The 13,802-nt window shown below is 57.1% G+C and overlaps 2 protein-coding genes across 6 annotated transcripts in view; one reads left to right on the top strand and one right to left on the bottom strand.

Annotated features, from left to right (window-relative positions):
• Positions 1–13,802, top strand: part of KATNAL2 (katanin catalytic subunit A1 like 2) — a 330,528-nt gene that overhangs the window by 193,545 nt on the left and 123,181 nt on the right. The gene's annotated exons all lie outside the window — the stretch shown is intronic.
• LOC129018900 (elongin-A3-like) lies at positions 860–7,487 on the bottom strand. Its single transcript, XM_063653934.1, has one exon. It carries the CDS (start codon positions 3,189–3,191, stop codon positions 1,476–1,478), a length of 1,716 nt encoding a protein of 571 aa, XP_063510004.1. The 5' UTR covers positions 3,192–7,487; the 3' UTR covers positions 860–1,475.

Genomic DNA, 13,802 nt, shown 5'->3' on the forward strand with positions numbered 1-13,802 from the left:
ACGGATGCTTTTCTGTCTTCCTTAAGGGTAGCATCTCTGTGGCACCCCGTTTCTGGCTCCTTCCGTGTTCTTCAGGCTTGAAGGCCTCCTTTGACGTGCACCGGCATCCACTCAGGTGCCTGCTTCCAGGAGCTTCCCAGCCCCCATGCTGCTGACAGCCCAGGGTACAGGACTTTGATCTCTTCTGCTGCCCTTGCTCGGTTTTGCCTTGCGGCTTATGTCTTTGTATTTCTCTCTCTACCCCTCACTGTCGGTAACGCCTAAGAACGAGGTTTACTTAATGGGGGGGGGGGTGTGCGCGCGTGCGTGTTTGTGTGTGTGCGCGCGCGTGTGTGTGTGCGTTTGTGTGTGTGTCTTTGTTTGTGTGTATGTGTGTGTGTCGTATCTGGCACACGGACCTGTGACTACCAGCCCGCGTGAAGCCAACAAATGCCCTGAGTTAGAAGGCAAACGTTCACCAAAGCTTGCAGGAGCTGGTAGGAGGTGAAGTCAAGGTAGTTAACCCGGTCATCTCATGGGAATTAGAAACTCTGGTTGGCAGGTTTAGACTTCCTGATCGAGAACCTAAATAAGCTGATTAAGGTGTCGCCATTCTTTCACAGGGGTTCTGGGTGAAAAGATTGGGAATGACTCTAGTAAAAGTGTTTTGACTTAAGGAACGTACCAGTTGTTAGCATTTATGTATGAAAGCCAAGAGTTCCTTTCTTCAAACAAACAGCAGTTTTCTTTGAGGTGTGCTCTGGTTGTGTCATCCAGGCTGGAGTGCAGTGGAATGAGGAAGGGTCACTGCAACCTCCGCTTGCCCAGCTCAGGCGATCCTGCCACCTCAGCCCTTTAAGGAGCTGGGACCACAGGGGCCGTGCCACCACGCCGGGCTAATTTTGGTATCTTTTGTGGAGACGGGGCTTCTCCGTTTGGCCCAGCCTGGTCCCCACCTCCTGGGCTCAAGCGATCTGCTTTCCTCGGCCTCCCGGAGGAGGATGGCTCACGATTAGAGGATCATGCCCGGCCTTTTATCTAAAAGAAAACAACAACAGTAACAAGACATTTTGCGTAGTCGGAGTTATCAGTGTCAACTGATGGATTGAGAGTTTGTGTCTAAGAAGTCCCTGTGTGCTCCATGATTTCAGAAGAGAGAACAAACGGCAAAAGGGACTCTCACATCTCGTACCTGATTTATGATGGCAACTAGGGCGTTGTTTAAAAAACGGTCGGTGAACCACCAAAGCAGAGTTGATCCGAACGCGTTCATAATATCTTCTGAATTCTGAGGTGTCCTCCAAGCAGGGAGGCAGTGGCCGGGTGTGGGAGGCAAAAATCACAGGGCCAGCGCTTGACACCTGCAGAATTCAGAGGCTCAACTTTGCACCCAGCCAAGGGTCCTGGTGTCCATTGGAAGTTTCGTTCCCCAACCCGCGTTGACTTTGCATTGGTCCTCCTCCCCCCAGATTTTATGTGTAAGGCAAGTCCTGAGTTTATCGTCGGGAGAATCTTCTCTTGTAGTCTCGAACTGCCTTGGCCATCAGCGGGGCCACTTTCTTGGCAGCCTGTTTCCGGGTCTTGGCCGCGGGCGCCGCGTGCTCATTGCTGCTGCTCAGGCAGGGGTTGGCCCGCTTCTCAGGGGGCCCGTGAAGGACGTTGCTGCTGCTGCTGCTGCTGCTGCTGCTGCTGCCGCCGCCGCCGCCGCCGCCGCCGCCGTCCCCGAGGCCGGAGGCAGCCTGGCTGCTTCCTGCGGGCTGGGGGGCTGGCTTGATCTCCCCGTTTCCGGGGTCAGCGGCTCCTGCAGACTTCTCTTCCCTCCTGGAAGCATCATAAGGCGTCTTGGCCACAGAGTTGAAACAGATCATCTTTGTCTGTCGGCCGCTGGGTTTGTTTTCAAGTGCAGATCGGATTTTCGTGGTCACTACTCGCAGCCGCTGCTCTCGGGCGTCGCGAAGCCGCAGGTACAGCTCCCGCCAAGACTCGTGCTCCCGCGGCTTTTCTCCCTTGAAGTCCTGGAGACAATGAATCCTCCATAATTCATCTGTCTCTCGAGCGAGTGCGTGGTTGTCTTTCTCTGTGCGATACAGCTGATCAGGCGTCCACCCTTCCGGAACGGGTTCAAGAACCGAGTAGGCGACCCCTCCCACGTCGCCGAGGGCGTCCGGATTGTTTCTAAGCACCGGGAGGCACTGCTGGCGCAGCGTCAGCACCTGGAGCTGGCAGGCAGGCCTGGAGCCCGAGTACACCTGCAGCCTAGCATTCACTCTGCGTCCAGGGAAAGCGGCTTCCTCCTGGAACGTTGGCGCGGAGAGTGCTTCTGGCTCTGCCTGGGAGGTCATGGCCTCAAAAGCGGACAGCAGATCGTAGTTGGCCTGCATCCAGGCCGCTGAGGGGTCCCAGAGCTCTGCGAAGAGAAGGCTGGGCACCGTTTTCGGCCCGGCGGAATCAGCGCCGGCCGCCTGCAGCCTCTCTGACTGGCTTTCCTGGACAGGAGGCGATTTGTGAGCCGAAGCCCAGCGGGACGATTTGCGCCCCTTGCTGTGGCTCGCCACCGCTTCCCCCTGAGGTTGGCCCTGGCAGCCCGGACCCGGCAGAGGCCCGCCCTGAGCGGCGTGAGCGTGGCCTCTTCCGGGTTGCTTCCCGGGCACAGCGGGCTCAGGGCCCTCGGGCGTCGGGAGGGGAGCGGTGCGCGTTGGAGGGTCCCGACGGGGGCCGGAATCAGCTGGGGCCGTTCTGGGGCGCTTTCTCTCGGCTCTGGGCTCGCGACTGGGAGACCTCGGGTGAGGTCTCTGTTGTCCCGGAGGTGTTCTGCGTGCTGTCCGTCCGTGCTGAGGGCTGTGAGATGGGCTCCTGGGGGCCGTCGCGTTTTCTGGGAAGCCCCAGGCCTTTTCCTGGTCCTGGAGAGCCTCCCCGAGGCGCTGTCGGGAAGCGCTGTCCTCAGCGTCCTGTGGGTCAGGCCCGGTGTTTCGGTCCACAAGCACCAGCTTCTTCCACCGGGCCGCTAAGTCTCTGGCAAAGTCGCCCACGTGCTGGTGCTTCCGCAGGCGCTTCACCGTCTTTCTGATTCCAGTCTCCGCCAGGATGTCTGCCGTCATGGGCAGGGCGGAGAGTTTCTGCAAATATTTCTCCAGCTTTTTTGGGTTCGTCTTCGTGGCCAGACGCACCTGCAGCTTCTGCACTGCGCGCAGCGTAGTGGAGCCTGCCGCCATCTCAGCAGAGCTGTGCAGGCGTCGCTGTCCTCGCGTTCGCGGCTCTGTCCTCGGGGCGGCGGGACACGAAGTCTGGGGTGGCCGGTCCTCGCTGCCCGGTCGCCAGGCAGCGACCTCGGGATGTGGAGTCACAGCCTGGCGCGAGCTCGGTCCTCGGAGCAGTGGGCCACTGGTTCCGGGGCGCTGGTCCTCGCGGACCGCAGGCCTCGGGGCGTGGAGTCCCCACAACCTGGAGCGAGCTGGGTCCTCGGAGCAGCGGGCCACTTGGTCTGGAACGCCGGTCCTTGCAGACAGCTGAGCAGGCCCGCTTCTGTCCCTCGGGATGTGGAGCCGCAGCCTGGAGTGACCTCTGCGCTGCGCCGTCCGAGGCGGAATGCAGCTGGGCTGCCAGAGCCCGGCCTTATATAGCCAGCCCCGGGCCCACCCAGGACTCAAGCCCTGACCCCCTTGGGCCTTGGGCAGCCCCGCCCCAATACGAATTCATTCCGTCAGCCCAACGCAGCCAATCGGGACGGTCCACGCCAGGTGGACTGCTGTGCCCGGCAGGTTCATTAGGTTAATTGCAGCCTGGACACAGCCCACTGAGTTCTACCGTTGGCCCTCCTTGTTCCCAGCCCCCGCATCTGTGGATTCCCAAAGACACAGACAGAATCCCCTTGGGAGTAAAAGCGAAAATAACAACACCGCAAGACAAAATCGTAGGAAGGAGAACCAACAGAGGAGGACAACTCTTTACCTGGGATTGCCGTCGTGTGAGGGGACTTGGAAACATTCGTAGAAAAGTGGGATTAAGGGAGAAAAATGAAAAAGGTGTATTTTACTTCTCGACCCCGTCTCCATCAACTTCGAGACCCTTCTGGAAGCAGTGTCTCCTCCCCGCCGTCCAGCCCATCCCTAAAGCCCCCCAGGGTCCTGGGAATGTAACTGTTTCCATGCAATCTTTCTTCCGTTGTTAACTGAAGAAAACTGGGTGCCCTTTACAGGTTTTCTAAGACAAGGAAACGAAAAGAAGTCAGCAGGCGCCAAATCAGGACGGTAAGGTGGACGCCTCGTGATTTCCCATGGCAAGTCTTGCCCAGCTGCCCTCGTTGGAAGAAAGGCATGAGCAGGAACGTTGTCGTGGTGGAGAAGAACTCTCTGGTGGGGACCTTCTCCGCTCCAGCTTTGGCTAACTCTCTGAAAAGGCTCTGCCAGTGAGCAGATGTGATCAGGGTTTGGCCCTCCAGAAAGCCAACGAGGAGAATCCCTCTGGCATCCCCCCCCAAACGGTGGCCATGACCTCCGCTCTTGACTGCTCCTCTGTGGCTTCGGCTGGAGCACTGCCACCTCTTGCTAGCCACGGCTTCGTGCTTGGTCTTCAGGATCCTGCCGGGTAGAGCCAGGTTTCGTCTCCTGCTGCCAATCTTGGAAGAAATGCTTCAGGATCTTGCTCCCACCGGTTGTTTAAAATCTCCTCGGAAAGGCTTGCTCTGGCCTGCAGCTGATATCGGCGCCACGGTTTGGGCAGCCGAGTTCCACTCTCACCTTTCAGTCCGAATGGGGAAAACACAACCATTTGAAGTATGAGGATTCGGGTGTTAAGCCTTTTCTGAGAATTACCCTCCGTGTTGTGTAGAGAAATAGGTAAATTTGCTGTGTTTCCAGACTTCCGGCTACCTCACGAAGAGGATCCTAGTGCAATACTGGCCATGCTTCCGGAGCTCCCAGAATGAGGATTGTTTTGTAAATAGGTGGGAAGAGAATTGAGCTGTCCTGGGTCAGTGTAGCAATGTTACAGCAGGATCCTTAGGTTGATGCTGAATTCTATTCTGGGGCAGGTTTATGTGTTGTGTGGGGGTTGTTTCCTTTCTGTCTTTTGGAGCGGGTGTGTCGCAGTGGGAGCAGGGATCTGCTGAGGTCTGTCTCGTTCTCCAGTAATGAATGAGTTTAATGGGTGCAGCCGCTGTTTTCAGTAGCACGCCAGTGGGGGCATCGATGAGCTATGAGGAGCTAGAGCTTGCTCGGATTGCTTCCTTGTGTTTGTGTTTTGAGTTGTGTTTGCTTGTTTCGTGCTTGTTCTCCATTTCGGCAGGGGAAACGATTTTCCAGGAAGGAAGGTTGTTGCCAGTGGAAAACAATTTGGTTCCGAGGGACTGGGGTTTCTGGCTGGGAGTGGGGAGGGGCTGCAGGGTGATCGGTGGCCACTCCACCTCCTCCAGAGAGAGCGTGTGGCTTCTCTGCCTTGGGGAGGATATTCTGCTCTCTTGTGAGTTTTGCAGGCCACCTGAGATTCTCTCTTGAATTGCTGTCAAGAAATAGGGACGGGCGTTGTCTCTGGCCCTTGCTGGGGAAGGTTTTCTGAGGTTTTGTTTTTCAATTTTGAGACGGAGTTTGGCTTCTGTTGTCCAGCCTGGAGCGCAGTGGTGGGATCTGGGCTCACCGCAAACCCCGCCTCCCGGGTTCAAGCGATTCTCCTGTCTCAGCCCCCTGAGTAGCTTGGATTACAGGCGCTCGCCAGCAAGCCCAACCGAGTTTCGTCTTTTTAGAAGAGACGGGATTTCCTCAGGTTGGTCAGGCTGGTCTGCAACTCCTGACCTCAGGTGGTCCGCCGGCCTCGACCTCCCAAAGCCACGGGAATACAGGCGCGAGTCACCGTGCCCGGACATGTCTGAGTTTTACGCGGTCGCTGACTGGATTATGTCCCCTTCCCCGGAACGGATGCTTTTCTGTCTTCCTTAAGGGTAGCATCTCTGTGGCACCCCGTTTCTGGCTCCTTCCGTGTTCTTCAGGCTTGAAGGCCTCCTTTGACGTGCACCGGCATCCACTCAGGTGCCTGCTTCCAGGAGCTTCCCAGCCCCCATGCTGCTGACAGCCCAGGGTACAGGACTTTGATCTCTTCTGCTGCCCTTGCTCGGTTTTGCCTTGCGGCTTATGTCTTTGTATTTCTCTCTCTACCCCTCACTGTCGGTAACGCCTAAGAACGAGGTTTACTTAATGGGGGGGGGGGGGTGTGCGCGCGTGCGTGTTTGTGTGTGTGCGCGCGCGTGTGTGTGTGCGTTTGTGTGTGTGTCTTTGTTTGTGTGTATGTGTGTGTGTCGTATCTGGCACACGGACCTGTGACTACCAGCCCGCGTGAAGCCAACAAATGCCCTGAGTTAGAAGGCAAACGTTCACCAAAGCTTGCAGGAGCTGGTAGGAGGTGAAGTCAAGGTAGTTAACCCGGTCATCTCATGGGAATTAGAAACTCTGGTTGGCAGGTTTAGACTTCCTGATCGAGAACCTAAATAAGCTGATTAAGGTGTCGCCATTCTTTCACAGGGGTTCTGGGTGAAAAGATTGGGAATGACTCTAGTAAAAGTGTTTTGACTTAAGGAACGTACCAGTTGTTAGCATTTATGTATGAAAGCCAAGAGTTCCTTTCTTCAAACAAACAGCAGTTTTCTTTGAGGTGTGCTCTGGTTGTGTCATCCAGGCTGGAGTGCAGTGGAATGAGGAAGGGTCACCGCAACCTCCGCTTGGCCAGCTCAGGCGATCCTGCCACCTCAGCCCTTTAAGGAGCTGGGACCACAGGGGCCGTGCCACCACGCCGGGCTAATTTTGGTATCTTTTGTGGAGACGGGGCTTCTCCGTTTGGCCCAGCCTGGTCCCCACCTCCTGGGCTCAAGCGATCTGCTTTCCTCGGCCTCCCGGAGGAGGATGGCTCACGATTAGAGGATCATGCCCGGCCTTTTATCTAAAAGAAAACAACAACAGTAACAAGACATTTTGCGTAGTCGGAGTTATCAGTGTCAACTGATGGATTGAGAGTTTGTGTCTAAGAAGTCCCTGTGTGCTCCATGATTTCAGAAGAGAGAACAAACGGCAAAAGGGACTCTCACATCTCGTACCTGATTTATGATGGCAACTAGGGCGTTGTTTAAAAAACGGTCGGTGAACCACCAAAGCAGAGTTGATCCGAACGCGTTCATAGTATCTTCTGAATTCTGAGGTGTCCTCCAAGCAGGGAGGCAGTGGCCGGGTGTGGGAGGCAAAAATCACAGGGCCAGCGCTTGACACCTGCAGAATTCAGAGGCTCAACTTTGCACCCAGCCAAGGGTCCTGGTGTCCATTGGAAGTTTCGTTCCCCAACCCGCGTTGACTTTGCATTGGTCCTCCTCCCCCCAGATTTTATGTGTAAGGCAAGTCCTGAGTTTATCGTCGGGAGAATCTTCTCTTGTAGTCTCGAACTGCCTTGGCCATCAGCGGGGCCACTTTCTTGGCAGCCTGTTTCCGGGTCTTGGCCGCGGGCGCCGCGTGCTCATTGCTGCTGCTCAGGCAGGGGTTGGCCCGCTTCTCAGGGGGCCCGTGAAGGACGTTGCTGCTGCTGCTGCTGCTGCTGCTGCTGCTGCCGCCGCCGCCGCCGCCGCCGCCGCCGTCCCCGAGGCCGGAGGCAGCCTGGCTGCTTCCTGCGGGCTGGGGGGCTGGCTTGATCTCCCCGTTTCCGGGGTCAGCGGCTCCTGCAGACTTCTCTTCCCTCCTGGAAGCATCATAAGGCGTCTTGGCCACAGAGTTGAAACAGATCATCTTTGTCTGTCGGCCGCTGGGTTTGTTTTCAAGTGCAGATCGGATTTTCGTGGTCACTACTCGCAGCCGCTGCTCTCGGGCGTCGCGAAGCCGCAGGTACAGCTCCCGCCAAGACTCGTGCTCCCGCGGCTTTTCTCCCTTGAAGTCCTGGAGACAATGAATCCTCCATAATTCATCTGTCTCTCGAGCGAGTGCGTGGTTGTCTTTCTCTGTGCAATACAGCTGATCAGGCGTCCACCCTTCCGGAACGGGTTCAAGAACCGAGTAGGCGACCCCTCCCACGTCGCCGAGGGCGTCCGGATTGTTTCTAAGCACCGGGAGGCACTGCTGGCGCAGCGTCAGCACCTGGAGCTGGCAGGCAGGCCTGGAGCCCGAGTACACCTGCAGCCTAGCATTCACTCTGCGTCCAGGGAAAGCGGCTTCCTCCTGGAACGTTGGCGCGGAGAGTGCTTCTGGCTCTGCCTGGGAGGTCATGGCCTCAAAAGCGGACAGCAGATCGTAGTTGGCCTGCATCCAGGCCGCTGAGGGGTCCCAGAGCTCTGCGAAGAGAAGGCTGGGCACCGTTTTCGGCCCGGCGGAATCAGCGCCGGCCGCCTGCAGCCTCTCTGACTGGCTTTCCTGGACAGGAGGCGATTTGTGAGCCGAAGCCCAGCGGGACGATTTGCGCCCCTTGCTGTGGCTCGCCACCGCTTCCCCCTGAGGTTGGCCCTGGCAGCCCGGACCCGGCAGAGGCCCGCCCTGAGCGGCGTGAGCGTGGCCTCTTCCGGGTTGCTTCCCGGGCACAGCGGGCTCAGGGCCCTCGGGCGTCGGGAGGGGAGCGGTGCGCGTTGGAGGGTCCCGACGGGGGCCGGAATCAGCTGGGGCCGTTCTGGGGCGCTTTCTCTCGGCTCTGGGCTCGCGACTGGGAGACCTCGGGTGAGGTCTCTGTTGTCCCGGAGGTGTTCTGCGTGCTGTCCGTCCGTGCTGAGGGCTGTGAGATGGGCTCCTGGGGGCCGTCGCGTTTTCTGGGAAGCCCCAGGCCTTTTCCTGGTCCTGGAGAGCCTCCCCGAGGCGCTGTCGGGAAGCGCTGTCCTCAGCGTCCTGTGGGTCAGGCCCGGTGTTTCGGTCCACAAGCACCAGCTTCTTCCACCGGGCCGCTAAGTCTCTGGCAAAGTCGCCCACGTGCTGGTGCTTCCGCAGGCGCTTCACCGTCTTTCTGATTCCAGTCTCCGCCAGGATGTCTGCCGTCATGGGCAGGGCGGAGAGTTTCTGCAAATATTTCTCCAGCTTTTTTGGGTTCGTCTTCGTGGCCAGACGCACCTGCAGCTTCTGCACTGCGCGCAGCGTAGTGGAGCCTGCCGCCATCTCAGCAGAGCTGTGCAGGCGTCGCTGTCCTCGCGTTCGCGGCTCTGTCCTCGGGGCGGCGGGACACGAAGTCTGGGGTGGCCGGTCCTCGCTGCCCGGTCGCCAGGCAGCGACCTCGGGATGTGGAGTCACAGCCTGGCGCGAGCTCGGTCCTCGGAGCAGTGGGCCACTGGTTCCGGGGCGCTGGTCCTCGCGGACCGCAGGCCTCGGGGCGTGGAGTCCCCACAACCTGGAGCGAGCTGGGTCCTCGGAGCAGCGGGCCACTTGGTCTGGAACGCCGGTCCTTGCAGACAGCTGAGCAGGCCCGCTTCTGTCCCTCGGGATGTGGAGCCGCAGCCTGGAGTGACCTCTGCGCTGCGCCGTCCGAGGCGGAATGCAGCTGGGCTGCCAGAGCCCGGCCTTATATAGCCAGCCCCGGGCCCACCCAGGACTCAAGCCCTGACCCCCTTGGGCCTTGGGCAGCCCCGCCCCAATACGAATTCATTCCGTCAGCCCAACGCAGCCAATCGGGACGGTCCACGCCAGGTGGACTGCTGTGCCCGGCAGGTTCATTAGGTTAATTGCAGCCTGGACACACCCCACTGAGTTCTACCGTTGGCCCTCCTTGTTCCCAGCCCCCGCATCTGTGGATTCCCAAAGACACAGACAGAATCCCCTTGGGAGTAAAAGCGAAAATAACAACACCGCAAGACAAAATCGTAGGAAGGAGAACCAACAGAGGAGGACAACTCTTTACCTGGGATTGCCGTCGTGTGAGGGGACTTGGAAACATTCGTAGAAAAGTGGGATTAAGGGAGAAAAATGAAAAAGGTGTATTTTACTTCTCGACCCCGTCTCCATCAACTTCGAGACCCTTCTGGAAGCAGTGTCTCCTCCCCGCCGTCCAGCCCATCCCTAAAGCCCCCCAGGGTCCTGGGAATGTAACTGTTTCCATGCAATCTTTCTTCCGTTGTTAACTGAAGAAAACTGGGTGCCCTTTACAGGTTTTCTAAGACAAGGAAACGAAAAGAAGTCAGCAGGCGCCAAATCAGGACGGTAAGGTGGACGCCTCGTGATTTCCCATGGCAAGTCTTGCCCAGCTGCCCTCGTTGGAAGAAAGGCATGAGCAGGAACGTTGTCGTGGTGGAGAAGAACTCTCTGGTGGGGACCTTCTCCGCTCCAGCTTTGGCTAACTCTCTGAAAAGGCTCTGCCAGTGAGCAGATGTGATCAGGGTTTGGCCCTCCAGAAAGCCAACGAGGAGAATCCCTCTGGCATCCCCCCCCAAACGGTGGCCATGACCTCCGCTCTTGACTGCTCCTCTGTGGCTTCGGCTGGAGCACTGCCACCTCTTGCTAGCCACGGCTTCGTGCTTGGTCTTCAGGATCCTGCCGGGTAGAGCCAGGTTTCGTCTCCTGCTGCCAATCTTGGAAGAAATGCTTCAGGATCTTGCTCCCACCGGTTGTTTAAAATCTCCTCGGAAAGGCTTGCTCTGGCCTGCAGCTGATATCGGCGCCACGGTTTGGGCAGCCGAGTTCCACTCTCACCTTTCAGTCCGAATGGGGAAAACACAACCATTTGAAGTATGAGGATTCGGGTGTTAAGCCTTTTCTGAGAATTACCCTCCGTGTTGTGTAGAGAAATAGGTAAATTTGCTGTGTTTCCAGACTTCCGGCTACCTCACGAAGAGGATCCTAGTGCAATACTGGCCATGCTTCCGGAGCTCCCAGAATGAGGATTGTTTTGTAAATAGGTGGGAAGAGAATTGAGCTGTCCTGGGTCAGTGTAGCAATGTTACAGCAGGATCCTTAGGTTGATGCTGAATTCTATTCTGGGGCAGGTTTATGTGTTGTGTGGGGGTTGTTTCCTTTCTGTCTTTTGGAGCGGGTGTGTCGCAGTGGGAGCAGGGATCTGCTGAGGTCTGTCTCGTTCTCCAGTAATGAATGAGTTTAATGGGTGCAGCCGCTGTTTTCAGTAGCACGCCAGTGGGGGCATCGATGAGCTATGAGGAGCTAGAGCTTGCTCGGATTGCTTCCTTGTGTTTGTGTTTTGAGTTGTGTTTGCTTGTTTCGTGCTTGTTCTCCATTTCGGCAGGGGAAACGATTTTCCAGGAAGGAAGGTTGTTGCCAGTGGAAAACAATTTGGTTCCGAGGGACTGGGGTTTCTGGCTGGGAGTGGGGAGGGGCTGCAGGGTGATCGGTGGCCACTCCACCTCCTCCAGAGAGAGCGTGTGGCTTCTCTGCCTTGGGGAGGATATTCTGCTCTCTTGTGAGTTTTGCAGGCCACCTGAGATTCTCTCTTGAATTGCTGTCAAGAAATAGGGACGGGCGTTGTCTCTGGCCCTTGCTGGGGAAGGTTTTCTGAGGTTTTGTTTTTCAATTTTGAGACGGAGTTTGGCTTCTGTTGTCCAGCCTGGAGCGCAGTGGTGGGATCTGGGCTCACCGCAAACCCCGCCTCCCGGGTTCAAGCGATTCTCCTGTCTCAGCCCCATGAGTAGCTTGGATTACAGGCGCTCGCCAGCAAGCCCAACCGAGTTTCGTCTTTTTAGAAGAGACGGGATTTCCTCAGGTTGGTCAGGCTGGTCTGCAACTCCTGACCTCAGGTGGTCCGCCGGCCTCGACCTCCCAAAGCCACGGGAATACAGGCGCGAGTCACCGTGCCCGGACATGTCTGAGTTTTACGCGGTCGCTGACTGGATTATGTCCCCTTCCCCGGAACGGATGCTTTTCTGTCTTCCTTAAGGGTAGCATCTCTGTGGCACCCCGTTTCTGGCTCCTTCCGTGTTCTTCAGGCTTGAAGGCCTCCTTTGACGTGCACCGGCATCCACTCAGGTGCCTGCTTCCAGGAGCTTCCCAGCCCCCATGCTGCTGACAGCCCAGGGTACAGGACTTTGATCTCTTCTGCTGCCCTTGCTCGGTTTTGCCTTGCGGCTTATGTCTTTGTATTTCTCTCTCTACCCCTCACTGTCGGTAACGCCTAAGAACGAGGTTTACTTAATGGGGGGGGGGGGGGTGTGCGCGCGTGCGTGTTTGTGTGTGTGCGCGCGCGTGTGTGTGTGCGTTTGTGTGTGTGTCTTTGTTTGTGTGTATGTGTGTGTGTCGTATCTGGCACACGGACCTGTGACTACCAGCCCGCGTGAAGCCAACAAATGCCCTGAGTTAGAAGGCAAACGTTCACCAAAGCTTGCAGGAGCTGGTAGGAGGTGAAGTCAAGGTAGTTAACCCGGTCATCTCATGGGAATTAGAAACTCTGGTTGGCAGGTTTAGACTTCCTGATCGAGAACCTAAATAAGCTGATTAAGGTGTCGCCATTCTTTCACAGGGGTTCTGGGTGAAAAGATTGGGAATGACTCTAGTAAAAGTGTTTTGACTTAAGGAACGTACCAGTTGTTAGCATTTATGTATGAAAGCCAAGAGTTCCTTTCTTCAAACAAACAGCAGTTTTCTTTGAGGTGTGCTCTGGTTGTGTCATCCAGGCTGGAGTGCAGTGGAATGAGGAAGGGTCACCGCAACCTCCGCTTGGCCAGCTCAGGCGATCCTGCCACCTCAGCCCTTTAAGGAGCTGGGACCACAGGGGCCGTGCCACCACGCCGGGCTAATTTTGGTATCTTTTGTGGAGACGGGGCTTCTCCGTTTGGCCCAGCCTGGTCCCCACCTCCTGGGCTCAAGCGATCTGCTTTCCTCGGCCTCCCGGAGGAGGATGGCTCACGATTAGAGGATCATGCCCGGCCTTTTATCTAAAAGAAAACAACAACAGTAACAAGACATTTTGCGTAGTCGGAGTTATCAGTGTCAACTGATGGATTGAGAGTTTGTGTCTAAGAAGTCCCTGTGTGCTCCATGATTTCAGAAGAGAGAACAAACGGCAAAAGGGACTCTCACATCTCGTACCTGATTTATGATGGCAACTAGGGCGTTGTTTAAAAAACGGTCGGTGAACCACCAAAGCAGAGTTGATCCGAACGCGTTCATAGTATCTTCTGAATTCTGAGGTGTCCTCCAAGCAGGGAGGCAGTGGCCGGGTGTGGGAGGCAAAAATCACAGGGCCAGCGCTTGACACCTGCAGAATTCAGAGGCTCAACTTTGCACCCAGCCAAGGGTCCTGGTGTCCATTGGAAGTTTCGTTCCCCAACCCGCGTTGACTTTGCATTGGTCCTCCTCCCCCCAGATTTTATGTGTAAGGCAAGTCCTGAGTTTATCGTCGGGAGAATCTTCTCTTGTAGTCTCGAACTGCCTTGGCCATCAGCGGGGCCACTTTCTTGGCAGCCTGTTTCCGGGTCTTGGCCGCGGGCGCCGCGTGCTCATTGCTGCTGCTCAGGCAGGGGTTGGCCCGCTTCTCAGGGGGCCCGTGAAGGACGTTGCTGCTGCTGCTGCTGCTGCTGCTGCTGCTGCCGCCGCCGCCGCCGCCGCCGCCGCCGTCCCCGAGGCCGGAGGCAGCCTGGCTGCTTCCTGCGGGCTGGGGGGCTGGCTTGATCTCCCCGTTTCCGGGGTCAGCGGCTCCTGCAGACTTCTCTTCCCTCCTGGAAGCATCATAAGGCGTCTTGGCCACAGAGTTGAAACAGATCATCTTTGTCTGTCGGCCGCTGGGTTTGTTTTCAAGTGCAGATCGGATTTTCGTGGTCACTACTCGCAGCCGCTGCTCTCGGGCGTCGCGAAGCCGCAGGTACAGCTCCCGCCAAGACTCGTGCTCCCGCGGCTTTTCTCCCTTGAAGTCCTGGAGACAATGAATCCTCCATAATTCATCTGTCT

Source organism: Pongo pygmaeus, chromosome 17, assembly GCF_028885625.2.
Source record: "Pongo pygmaeus isolate AG05252 chromosome 17, NHGRI_mPonPyg2-v2.0_pri, whole genome shotgun sequence".
NCBI lineage: Eukaryota > Metazoa > Chordata > Mammalia > Primates > Hominidae > Pongo > Pongo pygmaeus.